At 51.8% G+C, this 15,360-nt stretch overlaps 1 protein-coding gene across 2 annotated transcripts; it reads left to right on the forward strand.

Moving 5' to 3' along the window:
- The first annotated feature begins 1,400 nt into the window (after window positions 1–1,400).
- On the forward strand, window positions 1,401–9,826 carry CDKN1A (cyclin dependent kinase inhibitor 1A). 2 transcript variants are annotated; one of them, XM_030870906.3, is made up of 3 exons: window positions 1,401–1,508; window positions 6,303–6,758; window positions 8,305–9,826. In XM_030870906.3, the coding sequence occupies exons 2-3, from the start codon at window positions 6,314–6,316 to the stop codon at window positions 8,352–8,354; spliced, it is 495 nt and encodes a 164-aa protein (XP_030726766.1). In that variant the 5' UTR covers window positions 1,401–1,508; window positions 6,303–6,313; the 3' UTR covers window positions 8,355–9,826. The 2 variants fall into 2 exon arrangements, with proteins under 2 accessions (XP_030726766.1, XP_030726767.1); XM_030870907.3 differs by having other exon boundaries at window positions 1,439–1,521.
- The last annotated feature ends 5,534 nt before the right edge of the window (window positions 9,827–15,360 follow it).

Consider the following 15,360-nt stretch of genomic DNA (forward strand, 5'->3'; position numbering starts at 1 on the left):
CCCTACCCAGGCTCTTGTCCCAGCAGTAGAGGAGAAGGAGGTCTGTCTTTCCTGAGGTCAGCTGCATTAGAGGAAATAGACTGGGCATGTCTGGGCAGAGATTTCCAGACACTGAACAGCCCTAGATGTCAGTAATTGTAGCTGTTCCAAGCCTGGATTCTATTTCTTAGTAGATTTCTGTTCAGATTAACACTCTGTTCTCTGCAATTTTTTAAAAGGAGAAACTGCAAATGTTTTAGGTGAAGGAGGAAGCAAAGGTGGGGTGCAAGTGGGGCTAGGGGTGTGGAACAGCGGGGCACCTCACTTGCTTTTGTATCTGTCAGAAGCACCAGTGGACGTTTCCAGAATTGTCTTTCATCAGTATACTGCCTCAGTATACTGCCTCGAAATGAGGGGTGCAGGGCATTTCCCTCATTCTAGAGCCACTGAAACAGAGAGGGCAACAAGCAGAGGGCTCTGTATGAGAGACAAAAGGCCTGTGTTCCAGCCATCGCCATTTATTTGCTGTGTTATGAGTCAGGCCACTGAACTCTGAGCCTCGGTTTCCCAGCAGCGTATGTGGGCTGTGTGGGGACTACCCAGGAGCTAACTCACCCACCAAATCTTTCTCCCCTTCCTAGCCATCAAATCTGCTGCAATCACAGAGCTTTCTTCTGCTGAGGTGAGAGGGAGGTGGGTGTAGGGAGTGAGGACGAGGGGGTGGGAAAGTTAGTTCAGTGTCCCATTTCCCCTGGAGACCAGGTTGGCCCTTTCTTAGCAGCGTGCCCAGTCCTCTCTTCCCTGGAGCATTTGACAAATAACTTCTCATCCCTTTAGTTCTGTGGGCCTCGGTTTCCTTATCTGTGAAATAAAGGGAATTGAATCCTTTCTGGCCTCCAAGAATGCTTCATTGGGGTCTCTGGGTGCCTCAGGTAATGGGCAGAGGTGCTGTAGTGAGGAATCCATGGGAATAGAGGTGGTGTAGTGGGGCTTTTCTGGGAATTGCAAAGTGAGGTGTGTTTTTTTTAAATCATTTAAGGATTTTTATTTATTAATGACACTCCTCATGGTCTATTCAACTGCTTTGGGTAAACCCTTGCCCAGAGTCAGTTGGTGGTGGGCCAGAGAGGGGGCTCCTCGGTCCTGTACTTACAATGTCGTCCCCTCCGGAGGAGCGGCAACTCACTCCCCAACTGAAAAAAACAGATTTGGAGCGCAGTTCGTGGGGAAATGTGTCAAGCGTACAAACCCAGGCGCGGGTAGTGGGGAGAGGGAAGCGCCCTCCTGCAGCACGCGAGGTTGGCCGCAGAGGTTTCCAGAGCGCTGTTGCGAGCGCACGGGAGCCGCAGTTGTCCCCCCAGAGGCCGGTCCCCGGCGCGCTGTGGGCGGAGCGGCCGGTCCCGCCTCCAGCCCTTTTATAAGGGGAACGCAGGCGGCGCCAGCTTAGGTGTGAGCAGCTGCCCGAGTCGGTAGCTGGGCGACGAGGAGCTGGGCGCGGATTCACTGAGACACCGAGACCCTCAGAGGAGGTGAGAGAGCCAGGTCAGGCAAGAGGGAATCCCGGGCTGCGGCTCTGAGCTGAGCCGAGCGTGTCCGCGTGTGTGTCCGCGCACCTCCGTGGGTGTATGTCCGCAGCAGCGTGTGTGTACTGTGTTCACAGGTGAATGGCGTGCGTGGGTCCGTGCTTGGGGCTCGGTTTTGCGCACACCCGAGTCTATATGTGCGCGTGGGACAGGGGCCGGGATGTGTCGGAGATTCCGGGCGGGGAGAGGGAGCACTAATTTCAGAGATCCCCGCCACGCTCCCTCCGCTTGAAGCTCAGCTGGGGCGAGGGACGGCGTGGACCGGGCGGAGGGTGAGCTCGGGGCCCCAGGCTTGGTGCGCTTGCGGCGTGAGGATGAAGCCCTGTCCGCGGAGGGGTCCGGGAGGGGTGGGGAAAGCCGAGCCGAGCAGGTTCATCTGGGATCCGCTCCCGGGCGGCTCTCGGATCCAATCGGTGCCATCCCGGCCCAGAACCGAGGTCTGGGTCCCCAACGCTGCCGTGTCCGCCAATAGGCTGGGCGCTGAGGTCAGCGCGGGCTGTGTCTCCGGCCCTTGGGAACGTGTCGGGACACGTCCCTTAAGGGCTAGCGAGGAGGTGACTCACGGTGACAAGAAGACCCCAGGGAACGGGGCCGGGTGAGGTCAGATCCCCGCCAGGGCTGGGAGACGGCGGCTCCTCCAGAAGTCCCCTTCCCTGCCTCTCCACGGTCTCTGTCCCCCCATCAGCACAGTGACCTATTTGGCTGGCACAGAGTGTTCCCAGGGAAGCCGGGACACCAGGAGGTCCAGGACCGGGTGTCCAGTCCCCGCCCCGCGGCGCGCCCTCGAGGACCCGGAGCCGCGGCCCGGCGCTGAGTGGGCTTGCGCCAGCCAGTCAGTTAGGGAAGCACAGAAACCGGACCTACGTCTCTCCCACCGCTGCCGGGAGAACCCCGGCCCAGCCTGCCCTTGGGTCGGACGGACGGATTCAGGGGCGGGGGCCGAGCCCTGCTCTGCGGGGCGGCGGGGCACACAGCCCCCGCCAAGGGAGGAAGGGGGTGAGGGGTCGTGTCTTTGAGGGATGGGGCTTCGGGGTGCGACGCCGCTCCGGACCTCCGTCGCCTGCATTCGGGGGCTCCGGGCGCCCCCAACCTAGTCCAGAATTCCCTCTCCGAGGGCGACACGGTTGAGCAGGAGGGCGAGTCGCCCTTCGGGCGCCGCCGCCCAGCGCGGACCACGGTGCGTCCGCCTTGTCTGCCTTGTCAGGGGCCCCCGGGGGACACGCGCCCTCCCCGTGGGGACGAGAATCTTGGAACTGGTTTGGTACTTTAGGGCGCCCAGGCAGCTCCCTCCTTCCTTCCCTTCCTCCACGTTGCGTTTCGGGGAGGACTTAAGAGCGGTTTTGTTTTCGTTGCTCCCGTCTATTTTTATTTTCCAGGGATCTGACTCATCCCCTGCTTTGGGCGTGGAGATAAGGTGGAGGGACCAGATCTCGGCGCGCCTGTGCTTGCGGTGTGTGTGTGTGTGTGTGTGCGCGCGCGCGTGTGTGTCACAAGAGACGGCGCGAGAGCGCGCGGTTTCCCAACAGTGGCGGGGGTTTTGGAAGCCTAGCTGGCTCAGCGTGACGTGTTCGCGGCTCCCGCTCCCCCTCCCGCTCCCCTTCCTCACCCTGGGGTGACGTGCAGCCGGAGTGGAAGCGAAGTTTTGGCGGGCTGGGAGCTCTTTGCAGGAAACTGACTCATCACTACTCCCTGCCGCTGTCCCAGGCTCTGCCCACGCACCTCCCATCCCGCGCGTGATTTCCTGTAGACCAGCGCCCCCTTCTGGCCCCAGCGCTAATAGCAAACACGCCTTCCCGCGGAAGGAGGCTTCACCCGCCTTTGCTTCCCGCCGCTATTCCAGTGCTGATCTGAGGTCGCTCCCCCGCCTCTTAAAAAGAGTACCCTATTGGTTCAGCAGTGTTTACTGAGAGCTAACCATTTATTTGAGTATGAAAATATGGTTGAAGTCGAAGGCAGGAAGGCCAACAAAGGAAGCTATTCTCAGTTACTTGTTTGTAAAACAAGGGTTTTTGTTTTCTCAGGTGGGAGTTATAATAATGGGCATGAGAGAAGATTTTGGTGGGGAGCCTATGAGAGCCGTAAGGGAAGGGGTAGCAGAAGTAGAGAGGGTCCCTGCCTGGATTCTGGTCCCATCTTCAGCTCCTAGAAACTAGGGAATATCCAGCTCCCTGATAAAGCCCTAGGTGGGCTTCTCCTCCATGTACCAATGAAGAACTGAGATCCATAGTGTCTATTCAGGACATTCTGTGTGTCCCCTCTTGGCTGGTACCCCAAACATGCCCATCTGGAGAGCTGTCAAACATTTGAATTTAATTGGTCTGGGGAAGGAGGGGCCTGTCAGTCCACATTTTGAAAAAGCTCAAGTGGCTCTCTGGTTAAGAAACCTCAAAATTAGAGAGGGAGTAGGGTTCAACACCAGAGCACAGAACCCAGGGCATTCAGGCCTGGGTTCAAATCCTGGCTGTGCCACTTGTGAGCTGTGTGACCTTGGGAAAGTTACTTAACTTCTCTGCACCTTGGTTACCTCTTCGGTAAAAGAGCTAATGTACTCACTTTTTCAGAAAATTAATATTTGTAAACTTCTTAGAACAGGCCTTGGCACATAAAATATAAAAATAAATCTCAATCCTTCCCTGAAGAGAGTGAGCAAAGGTTATTTGTGGGCTTTGCCCACTGCACTATGTTACCCCTCTCTATGTGGCAGTGGCCCTTGATCCTTTTAACTGTGTAGTTTTGGGGCAAGTCTCATAACTCCTGCCCTTTTAACTTGATCTGAGGTCACCTAGTGCCTCCCCTCCCCTATCAGCTAAGACATTGCGTTGAGGGCTCCACTCACTGTGAGAGGTGGAGTGTGGAGGGGTAGGTGTGGTGTGGGTTCAGGGCTTCCTGTCCCAGGAGGTCACGCAGCAGAGCTTTCACCCTCAGAGCCTGAAAAGCAGGACTTGTCCCCAGAAAACCCAGTCCCTGTCAAGGTCGTGCAGGAGCTCATCCTGGAGTCAGGCCGGAGCAGGGCAGGTAGGTGCCAGCACTCCCTCACGGGCAAACTCATCCTTAGTTTTCCCTCTCCTGACGTGGGAGGAGAGGAACCAGGTAGACGGGTGCCTTTAATTTTCTTTGCCTGAAAAATGGGTTCTTTGGATGCAGGCAAAATGGGGCAGGGGCTTCCATGTTGTCTAGACTTCAGGTCACCTCATGTGCCTGGCAGGATGTGGCTCAGCCTGGGAGAAGTCATCTCCCTGCCCTGCCCTGCCTAGTTGCTCCTCACCCCCAGGCTGCCTGCATGATGACATCCTTGGGAAAGGCCCTCAGCGCACAACACCTGTCAGCTGCTGTCTGAAGGAGGCAGTGGCCCAGGTGGAGTGATGGGGAGGAGCTCAGGCAGAACTAAAGGCAGAGAGAAATAATAATAATATTTTCCAAGCACTTCTATATACTAGGTACTGCTCTAAGCACATTATCTACATTAACTCAGTTAATCCTCACATCTGTCCTCTGAGACATTCACTATTGCTGTCTCCATTTTATAGATGAGGAAAATAGAGCCCAGAGAAGTGAAGCCACTTGTCCAGGTTCACCCAGCAGAGCCTGGATTCCAACCCAGGTGGCCTGGTTCCAGAGCCCTCACTTTTAACCACCAAGATACAGCCTCCCAACTCTGTTCCATCTGCCTTGCCTGGAGGGACCCACGGATCAACTGCTTGAGCATGCTTCTACAGCCCTGCTTTAGACTTGCATGCAGTCCCATTTTACAGATGAGGAAATTGAGGCCGAAAGACGTTAAGTGACTTTTAAAGTTGAGATAGTAAGTGGCAGAGCTAGGACTAGAACCCAGGTGTTTTTATTTTTATTTATTTATTTTTTTAGAAGATGTTGGGGGTAGGAGTTTATTAATTAATTTATTTATCTTTGCTGTGTTGGGTCTTCGTTTCTGTGCGAGGGCTTTCTCTAGTTGTGGCAAGCGAGGCCACTCTTCGCGGTGCGCGGGCCTCTCACTATCGCGGCCTCTCCCGTTGCGGAGCACAGGCTCCAGACGCGCAGGCTCAGTAGTTGTGGCTCACAGGCTTAGTTGCTCCGCAGCATGTGGGATCCTCTCAGACCAGGGCTCGAACCTGTGTCCCCTGCATTAGCAGGCAGATTCTCAACCACTGCGCCACCAGGGAAGCCCTAGAACCCAGGTGTTTTTTACCCCAAAGTCCAGGGTGGTTTTAAGTAGCTGAGCAGGATTACTCCACATGAGCATCTAGATGGAGGGTTTCAGGAGGCTCGAGGAGCTGTCCATTTACTTGGGAATTGACCTCCTGGCCAGGTCTGGGGTTAGGAAACTGCTGGACTCTGGCAATTCACACAGACTTGGGGCATTCACACCCATGAGGGACACCTCAGGGGGGAAAACAAATTCATTTTACCTGATAATACCTGGTGGTAAACAGGACCCTGATCCCTGCTATTGCAATAAACCTGCCTTTGTTGACATACATAAACTTGCCCTTCAGCTGCCTGCTTCCCCAGTGACCTTGGGGTGCCAGGCTGGCTGAGCTCTGCCCCAGCCCTGTGTGTGTTGCTGGGGGGTTGGGAGAGCCTGTGGGAGGGAAGTGGGGGGAAATTAGCTGGAAGGAACCAGAGTGATCGTCTCACCTCACGTTCTAGTAGGAAGACCTCGCCTGAGGTTACAGAGTGAAGCACGGCCGGGTAAGGGAGGGTCTGATTTCTCCAGTGACCAGGGTCTTACTTGTGTTCCAGCTGCAGGCACCATGTCAGAGCCATCCAGGGATGCCCATCAGATCCCACGCGGCAGCAAGGCGTGCCGCCGCCTCTTTGGCCCGGTGGACAGTGAGCAGCTGCGCCGGGACTGCGACGCCCTGATGGCCAGCTGCGTGCAGGAGGCCCGAGATCGATGGAACTTCGACTTTGTCACCGAGACCCCTCTGGAGGGTGACTTCACCTGGGAGCGTGTGAGGGGCCTTGGCCTGCCCAAGCTCTACCTGCCTGCAGGGCCCCGGGGGACCCGGGACGACCTGGGAGGGGGCAAGTGGCCGAGCACCTCATCTGCCCTGCTGCAGGGGACATCTCAGGAGGACCACGTGGACCTGTCACTGTCCTGCACGCTCGTGCCTCGCTCCCCAGAGCGGCCTGAGGGGTCCCCGGGAGGGCCGGGCACCTCCCAGGGACGAAAACGGCGACAGACCAGCATGACAGGTGAGGACAAGTGCAGAGAAGGATACTGCAAGGGATCAAGACTCCCAGAATTCATGGTGCAAGGGCTGAACTATCTGGCCCAGCTTCCTCATACCTCAGAGTGGGAAACAGGCCCAGAGAGGGGAAGTAACTTGCCTGAGGTCACACAGCTAGCCTGCTGCCAAGAACAACCAGCTAACATTTATTTGGAACATTGATTATATGCCAAGCCCTTTGCTAAGTTTCTAGATTTCTTTCAGTCCTTATAGCAATCCTATACCATAAGACATTATTGCCATCCTTCTGTAGGCAAAGAAACAAGGCCCAGAGAGGTAGAATGATTTGCCTAAGGTCCCGCAATGAATTTGCAGTGGAGAGAAAGCTAATGAGAATTTCCCGGCTGTCCTATTCAAACTTAACTCCCCTTCCCCAACACACATACACACCTCCAGCCCCCCTTCCCTGCCTATTTTTCTCTTTTTGGCACTTTTTAAACTATCAACAGCTACTTCCTTATCTTGATATTGTCCATCTCCCCAACTAGGATATTATCTCCACAAGAAAGGAATCTGTAGCTCTGTTGTTCATTGCTGAATCCTCAGCACCTAGGATGGTATCTGACACATAGCAGGTGCTTGAGGAAAACTGAATGAATGATACTGACATTTGAACGCTAAGTATGCCAGGCCTTTGACCAAAGTCTTTTGCCAGGCCTTCGACCAAAGTCTTTTTTTTTTTTAATTTTTTACTTTAAAATTTTATTATTATTACTGTTATTATTATTATTATTTTTTGGCTTCACCATGCACGGCTTGCAGGATCTTAGTTCACTGACCAAGGATTGGACCTGGGCCCTTGGCAGTGAAAGTGTGGAATCCTAACCACTGGACCGCCAGGGAATTCCCCATCAACCAAAGTCTTTTAGAGAGCATTTCATTTAATCCTCAGAGCACCATACCCGTGTTATCCTCATTTTATAGGTGAGGAAAATGAGGCTTGGAGAGATGCAGCCAAGAATCCCACAGCTAATTTGCAGCTGGGTCAGAACTAATACTGATAATGATAATAATAATAATAGCTAACTTTATACAGCCCAGGCATTGTGCAGAACATTTTTCATGGATTATCTAATGCAATCCCCAGAGCAGTGCTCTCTGATAGAACTCTGTAAAGATGCAAATGTCCAGTGCTGCTGGCCACACATGGCCGCCAAATACTTGACATCTGGCTAGTGTGACCGAGGAATTGAATTTTGCATTTTGTTTAACGTTAGTTAATTTAAATAACCACATAAGATTAGTGGCTACTGTATAGGGCAGCTTGCCTTACAGCCGGCCCATGGGCGTAGGTCCTATTATTAATCACATCTGTGAAGTACGGTGGGATGCTCTGGAAATGCTCCTCTGGGAGATGGGCCAGAAGTTGCCACAGTTCTTCCCTGGACTTGGCAGTGTGTCCCTCTGGCCCTGGGGAGGGGTCCCTGGCCCCTCTGCAGTTTGCCTTGGATGGGTGGTTCTGCTGGGCCCTCTTCCTCCTGGCCTGGCTGACTTCTGTTCTCTCTCCTCAGATTTCTATCACTCTAAACGCCGGCTGATCAGCTCCAAGAGGAAGCCCTAACCCAGCCGCTGGAAGCTAGGTCATCCTGGAAACAAGGGGGCCACTGTAGGCCTCTTCTACATCTTTTGCCTGATTCCTTCAGTTTGTGTGTCTTAATTATTATTTGTGTTTTAATTTAAACTCCTCCTCATGTATATACCCTGCTTGCCCCCACCCTCCTCAGACCCCCAGCCTCTGGCATTAGAATTATTTAAAAAAAAATTAGGTAGCAGAAAACTAGGCTTATTAGAGTGCTAGGTATTTTTATTATGTGAACTCTTATTTAAGCCCTCCTCATCCTTTGCTGTCCATTTCCTCTCTCCCTGAGGTACGGTGAGGCTGGCACGACCCTCACCCGCTGGGTGGTACTCTCTGGAGGTACCTGGCTCCCTCCCCTCACCGTCTGATGGGTATTACAAAATTCTACCCCTTTCCCGCATTCTCAGACCTGAATTCCTTATAATTTGAGAAGTGAACAGATAGCACTTTGAAGGGGACCCAACAGAGTGGGGAGCATCATCGAAACTTTGAGGTCCCCTCACTCCCCTCGAAGGTTGGGCAGGGTGACCTTGAAGTGGGCACAGCCTGGAACAGGCCTGGGGATTTGATACCCTCGTGGCCCTTGATAACCCCCTCGGTCCCGTGAAGGTGTGGGGAAGGTCGGGTCCCGTAGCAGACCACCCCACCTCCCCTCCACCCGTGGGGGAGCCGGCCTCAGTGTTTGGCTTCGCCTTCCCCTGCACTTTTCTAGGGGCCCCAGAGGCCCCTCTTTCCCAGCTGGGCTCTCAGTCCCTCTCTGCTCCTCTCCCTTCCTCCATGTCCTTTCCCTTTTGTACCTTCTCAGCCCTGGGTGGCAACTCCGGGGTGCCTGTCCCCCCAACTCAGTGGACTGGAAGGGGAAGGGGCACGCTAGAAGTAGGGTTCCTCAGTTCTACCTCAGGCAGCTCAAGCAGTGACCACCCCCTCCTCTTAGCTCTTGGGGTGGTGGTCCTGGATGGTCAGACAGGCCTCCTTGAATGGGGATCTCTCTGTGTGAGGGGTATGTGGGTGAGAAGCAGGAGGGAGATTGTGACACCAGCCCCTGGAACTCATCCAAGGACGTTTTCCATTTGCCCCACCCCTCCCCCATTTCATTGCACTTTGAATAGCAACTGAACAAGGAGTTAGGTGTTTTATGATGGCGGGAGTAGAGGCTATGGATAGGGCACACTAAGTGGGTGGATATGGGCCCGGGAGCTGTGAGTTGTTGTCTTTCCTGGCACTGAACCACTTGGTGGCTCTGACCCCAGACACCTTCCAGCTCCTGTAACATCCTGGCCTGGACTGTTTTCTCCTGGCTCCCATATGTCCTGGTTCTTCTGTCTCCACCTAGACTGTAAACCTCTCAAGGGCAGAGAATAAGTCCTGTACTGCCCTGTGTCCTTCAAAGCCCCTCCCACAGTGCTGGATATACAGTAGGTGCTCAATAAATATTTCTGGTGACTTCACTTGTAATATTACTGTTGTCGTCAATATACCTTGTTATTTATAAGAACAAGTAGGTGGAGGTTTTTTGGATTTTTTTTTTTTTTTTTTTTTTTTTTTGCTGTACGCAGGCCTCTCACTGCTGTGGCCTCTCCCGTCACGGAGCACAGGCTCCGGATGCGCAGGCTCAGCGGCCATGGCTCACGGGCCCAGCCACTCTGCGGCATGTGGGATCTTCCCGGACCGGGGCACGAACCCGTGTCCCCTGCATCAGCAGGCGGACTCTCAACCACTGCGCCACCAGGGAAGCCCTGGATTGTTTTTATAATTTAAAAAATTAAGCACTTAAATTTTAAAAATGCAGAAAGCTTAGCAAATAGAAAGACCAAGACTACAGAACAAAAAGCAGACAACAATAACAAAACAAAATAATAAATCATCACACCTCTGTAGAGTGCCACTGTCAACATTTTGGTTTCTTGTGTGTGTGGTTTTTTTAGTAAAGAATATATTGTTACTCATCAGGGAAATGCAAATTAAAACCACAATAAGATACACACCTACCAGAATGACTAAGATGAAAAAGACTGACAATGCCAAACGTTGGCAAGGATTTGGAGCAACTGGAACTCTTATACCTTCTGATGGAACTATAAACTATTTTAACTACTTTGGAAAACTCTTTGGCAATATCTCCTGAAGATGCCTTCCCTCATGCCTGCCCCGTGACCAGAAATTCTATTCTTAGGTTTGTTCTCAAGAGAAATGAGTACACATTTCTGCCAAAAGACATGTTCATAGCAGCATTATTCATAACAGAGCCAAACCAGAAACAACCTAAATGTCCATAACATAAGAAAAGATACATAAGTTGTGGTATCTGTATATAGTGGAATACTATATGACATTAAAAAGAACAAAGTACTCTTACTGCATCTTCTGATTACCTATTCATAGTTAACAACCCTAAGACTTAGTAGCTTAAAACAATAATGATCTGTTCGCTCTGGATTGTGCAATTTGGTCAAGAACTACTTTTCAAATGCTGACTAATTCTCTGCTGTACAGGGCGTGGCTTTGCTCCAGAATCCTAGGGGTCTGAGATGAGGCTCTGCCTTTGGGGCTTTTGGAGAATTTACACTGTTTACTTATCGCCCATGGATATTTCTAGTATCGTGGGATATGCTGGGCCATACATCCCAAGCGCTTGCCCCATATCAAGGACCTATTGCAGAGCCTCTTTTGCTCTGGACTCCACTTAAACAAGTCATAGAGTATATGATGGGCTGGATCAGTATTTAGTATACTGCCTCCAAAATCCTTATTGGCCACCAGCGCTATGCCTCTTTTTAGTGGTAGGATGTCCACAGTATAATAACTTGTCCTTTACTATAGAGGGAGTGTCTCAGCATGCCCCAACTCATTTGACCATTTAAAACTTAACTAATGGGGCTTCCCTGGTGGCGCAGTGGTTAAGAAACTGTCTGCCAATGCAAGGGACACAGGTTCGAGCCCTGGCCCGGGAAGATCCCACATGCCGTGGAGCAAATAAGCCTGTGTGCCACAACTACTGAAGCCTGTGTGCCTAGAGTCTGCACTCCACAACAAGAGAAGCCACCGCAATGAGAAGCCTGTGCACCGCAACAGAGTAGCCCCCGCTCACCGCAACTAGAGAAAGCCCGCGCACAGCAACAAAGACCCAACACAGCCAAAACAAACAAATTTATTTTAAAAAAAAACTAACATGATAGGTTTCTGAATATTTGTGTGGAATGTGGTCATGACCCACTTTTTTTTTTTTTTTGGTTTTGTTGGGCTTTGTCTTCGTTGCTGCCCGTGGGCTTTCTCTAGTTGTGGTGAGTGGGGTCTACTCTTTGTTGCGGTGCATGGGCTTCTCATCGTGGTGGCTTCTCTTGTTGCGGAGCACGGGCTCTAGGTGTGCAGACTTCAGTAGTTGTGGTGCGCAGGCTTCAGTAGTTGTGGCTCGTGGGCTCTAGAGCGCAGGCTTAGTAGTTGTGGCACATGGGCTTAGTTGCTCTGCGGCATGTGGGATCTTCCCGGACCAGGGCTCGAACCTGTGTCCCCTGCGTTAGCAGGCGGATTCTTAACCACTGTGCCACCAGGGAAGTCCTCATGACACACTTTTGATCTGCTTTTCTGATATGGATTGGAAAGAATGCATTGGCCGTATTATTAGCTTCTTACAGTCAGAGGCCGCGGAGACTATTCTAGTAAAGATACCATATCTGATATAATGGCTGCCATTAGGGCTGCCTCATGGATAATCATCAATCACCATGTTACATTTGGTTTCTGTAAGAGCAAGATGGGGGGTAGATTGGGAAACACTCTGTGTCCTTTACGTTTTTGAAGGTAGGACTAACCTTTGTAATTCCACCAGGGCTGTGGTCTTGCTTCTGATTTACTATCTTGACCAGTGGGATAACTTAAGAGACTGCTACTCAGTCCTTTCCCTAATGGCTCTTATTCCACAGATTAGGGAACCAATGTGAGGGTTCTGTTAGCTGCTAAGTACATCCACACCAATTTGCATTCAGGGGCTAGGAAATAGCCACAGACTCATTGGACCCATCGGACTCCGAGAGGGAGCCACGCTGCATGGCTGTGGGATCTTAGTTCCCCAACCAGGAATTGAACCCGAGCCCTCGGCAGTGAGAGCACAGAGCTCTAACCACTGGACTGCCAGGGAATTCCCCAGGATGTTTCATCGTGAATCAAGAGAGAGGCCTCAATAAACATTCTCTCTAGCCATCTTGTATTCCTCATCTCCCTCAGCCCCAGTCCCATACCCCTGAGATCTCTTCCATGTGTTTCCCTGTTCCTACCAATACATACCAGCCACACCTGTAGCTTTTTGCTAAGTTGTTTCCTCCAGTAGCAGGAACTGTACTTTCCTGCTTGGGCAACGCTGAGACCTGACCCAATTATTGGTCTAAGAGAAGTGGCTGGCGAACCCCTACTCTGTGGACCAACTGACCATTTTGGTATAAAGTTTGACTTCAATATAGACACACCCATTTGCTTGTTGCCTATGGCTGTTTTTGCACTTTAAGTAGTACAAAAGCAGAAATGAGTAGTTGCGACAGAGACCACTTGGCCCACAAACCTAAAATATTTACTCTCTTGTCCTTAAGGTGTTTTGCTGACTCTTGTCTAGAGGCAGAGAGGGGAGGTGGGGTGAATCTTCATGTGACGGGAGAGTGTTCTCCTCTAGAGAGGGAGGGGGCATTCTGCAGGCCTGGAGGGCTCAGGGGAAGCTGGGAGTATAAGGTTCATCCGTACAAACATCTCCATTCCAGGACCAGCTGTGGCTGTGCATCCGGTCTCTCTTGTAGCTCCACCACCTTTATACTAGATCCTGGCGCTGATTATCAGCACAGACTGCTCTTGGGCCACAGGAGATGAGGGCCATTTAGAATGCTCTGATGGGGGTCTCCTGTCCCACACAGCCTGCCCTGAGTTGAGTCTGTGATTCTCCTTCTTCAAGACTTCTAGGGCAGTCAACAGAAGCCAGCCAACCTTGCAATCCTCATAATTACCATGGCCCCATATCTTTCTGTACCTCTCCCCGGTCTGCCTCCCACAGCTGGGTCTCTGTCACCATGAGGCTGCAGCCTATGTGGGGTTGGGGGTTATCACCACCCCACTCACTGCTGGCATCGGGCCTCCGTTGTCATCTCACTGGTGAGGGATCCATTTTCAGAAGCCCTCCTGCCATTTCTGCTACCAACTTAGACTTTTTTCCCTCAAAAGCAACCTGAGACAAGGACGTATGTGTAGGTGGTTTACTTGGGAGTAAAGTGGGAGAGCGGAAGCTGGAAGCACAAGTGGGAGAGCGGAGAGTGCGGGACAGGAAAGGAGAAAGCCACTGGAGGTGCTGGTGAGCAAGTTCTGCTGTGTCCACCTGGGAGCTCTGAGGAGACCGTGTGGAATGCGCCCTAGGATTGTCCCTGGGGGTACTTGCCTGGGTATCTCTCAGGTACTTAAGCACTGACGCCAGCCATGGCTGACTGAGGGCAGCCTCCAGGAGCAAGTTCAGGTTGCTCCCTGGGTGGATCTAGTTCCTGTGATGCCAGAGAAAATGAGAAGGATGGAAGCGTTTGAGGTGAGAAGCTATATCCCTGTCAGGAACTATTAACCACAACTTCCAGTGAACACAGACATGGGCCTGGGGATGCAGGTGGGGCATCAGCAGTGGCTGCTATAACTACGCTTCAGCCAGCCTAGGGCCCAGGTGAGCAAGCTGGCAAAAATCACTGTAGCTTTACCCCCTCCCACCCAGCTTACAGAAACACGAGCACCCTGAGGGTTGGTCTTTGCCTCTTGTATTCACTGCTGTATCCCAACACCTAGAAAGTTCCCAGCATATCATAGGTGCTCAATAAATATTTTTTGAATGATTCACTGCAGCTTGAATTTCCGTCTTGACCTGAGCATTTGTCTCCCAAACTCCACCCCAGCCCCAATCCTCAACCCTATCCGCCCCCCCCGATCCCAGCTCTCACTTCACTGCCCCTCATCACTCAACAGCCAGTCTGGCGTGTGAACAAGGCCACCTGAAAATTGCTAGGATGGAGAAGTTGGAGGTTCTCTCAGTCTCCTATTAACAAGCACAAAAGTAACAACAGCTGGGCTTCCCTGGTGGCGCAGTTGGTTGAGAGTCCGCCTGCCGATGTAGGGGACACGGGTTCGTGCCCCGGTCTGGGAAGATCCCACATGACGCGGAGCGGCTGGGCCCGTGAGCCATGGCCGCTGAGCCTGCGCGTCTGGAGCCTGTTGCTCCGCAACAGGAGAGGCCACAACAGTGAGAGGCCCGCGTACCGCAAAATAAAAAAATAAATAAAAAAAACAAACAAACCATCAAAAACAAAACAAAACAAAAAAAACCCCACAAAGTAACAACAGCTGACATTGATTATCATCTGCCTAACACGGTTCCAAATGCTTTATATGGGTTTATATAGCACTGAATCCTTACAATACACAACCAAGGTGGGCACTATTATGGCCTCTGTTTTACAGATAAGAAATTGAGGCAACAAACCTTTATGTCACTTGCCTGAGGTCACACCCCTATGAAGTGGTGGGGCACCAGGATATTCACGCTGATGACCCAGGTCATATTGCCTGCTCAGTAACCCAGAAAGGGGAAGTGCCTCGCCCAGGGCCACTGCTGCCATGACAACTCTTCAGAGGAGGCTTTAGGGCACCTGTCTTCTTCTGTGTCCCTCCTCAGTCTTTGATGTAACTTAGGTTTTCTCAGTCTTAGGTAAAGCTGTATCCCAACAGTAAATGCTGGAGAGGGTGTGGAGAAAGGGAAGTCCTCTTGCTCTGTTGGTGGGAATGTAAATTGATACAGCCACTATGGAGAACAGTATGGAGGTTCCTTAAAAAACTAGAAATAGAACTACCATATGACCCAGCAATCCCACTACTGTGCATATACCCTGAGAAAACCATAATTCAAAAAGAAACATGTACCACAATGTTCATTGCAGCACTATTTACAATAGCCAGGTCATGGAAGCAACCTAAGTGTCCA

The sequence above is a fragment of the Globicephala melas genome, chromosome 11 (genome assembly GCF_963455315.2).
Source record: "Globicephala melas chromosome 11, mGloMel1.2, whole genome shotgun sequence".
NCBI lineage: Eukaryota > Metazoa > Chordata > Mammalia > Artiodactyla > Delphinidae > Globicephala > Globicephala melas.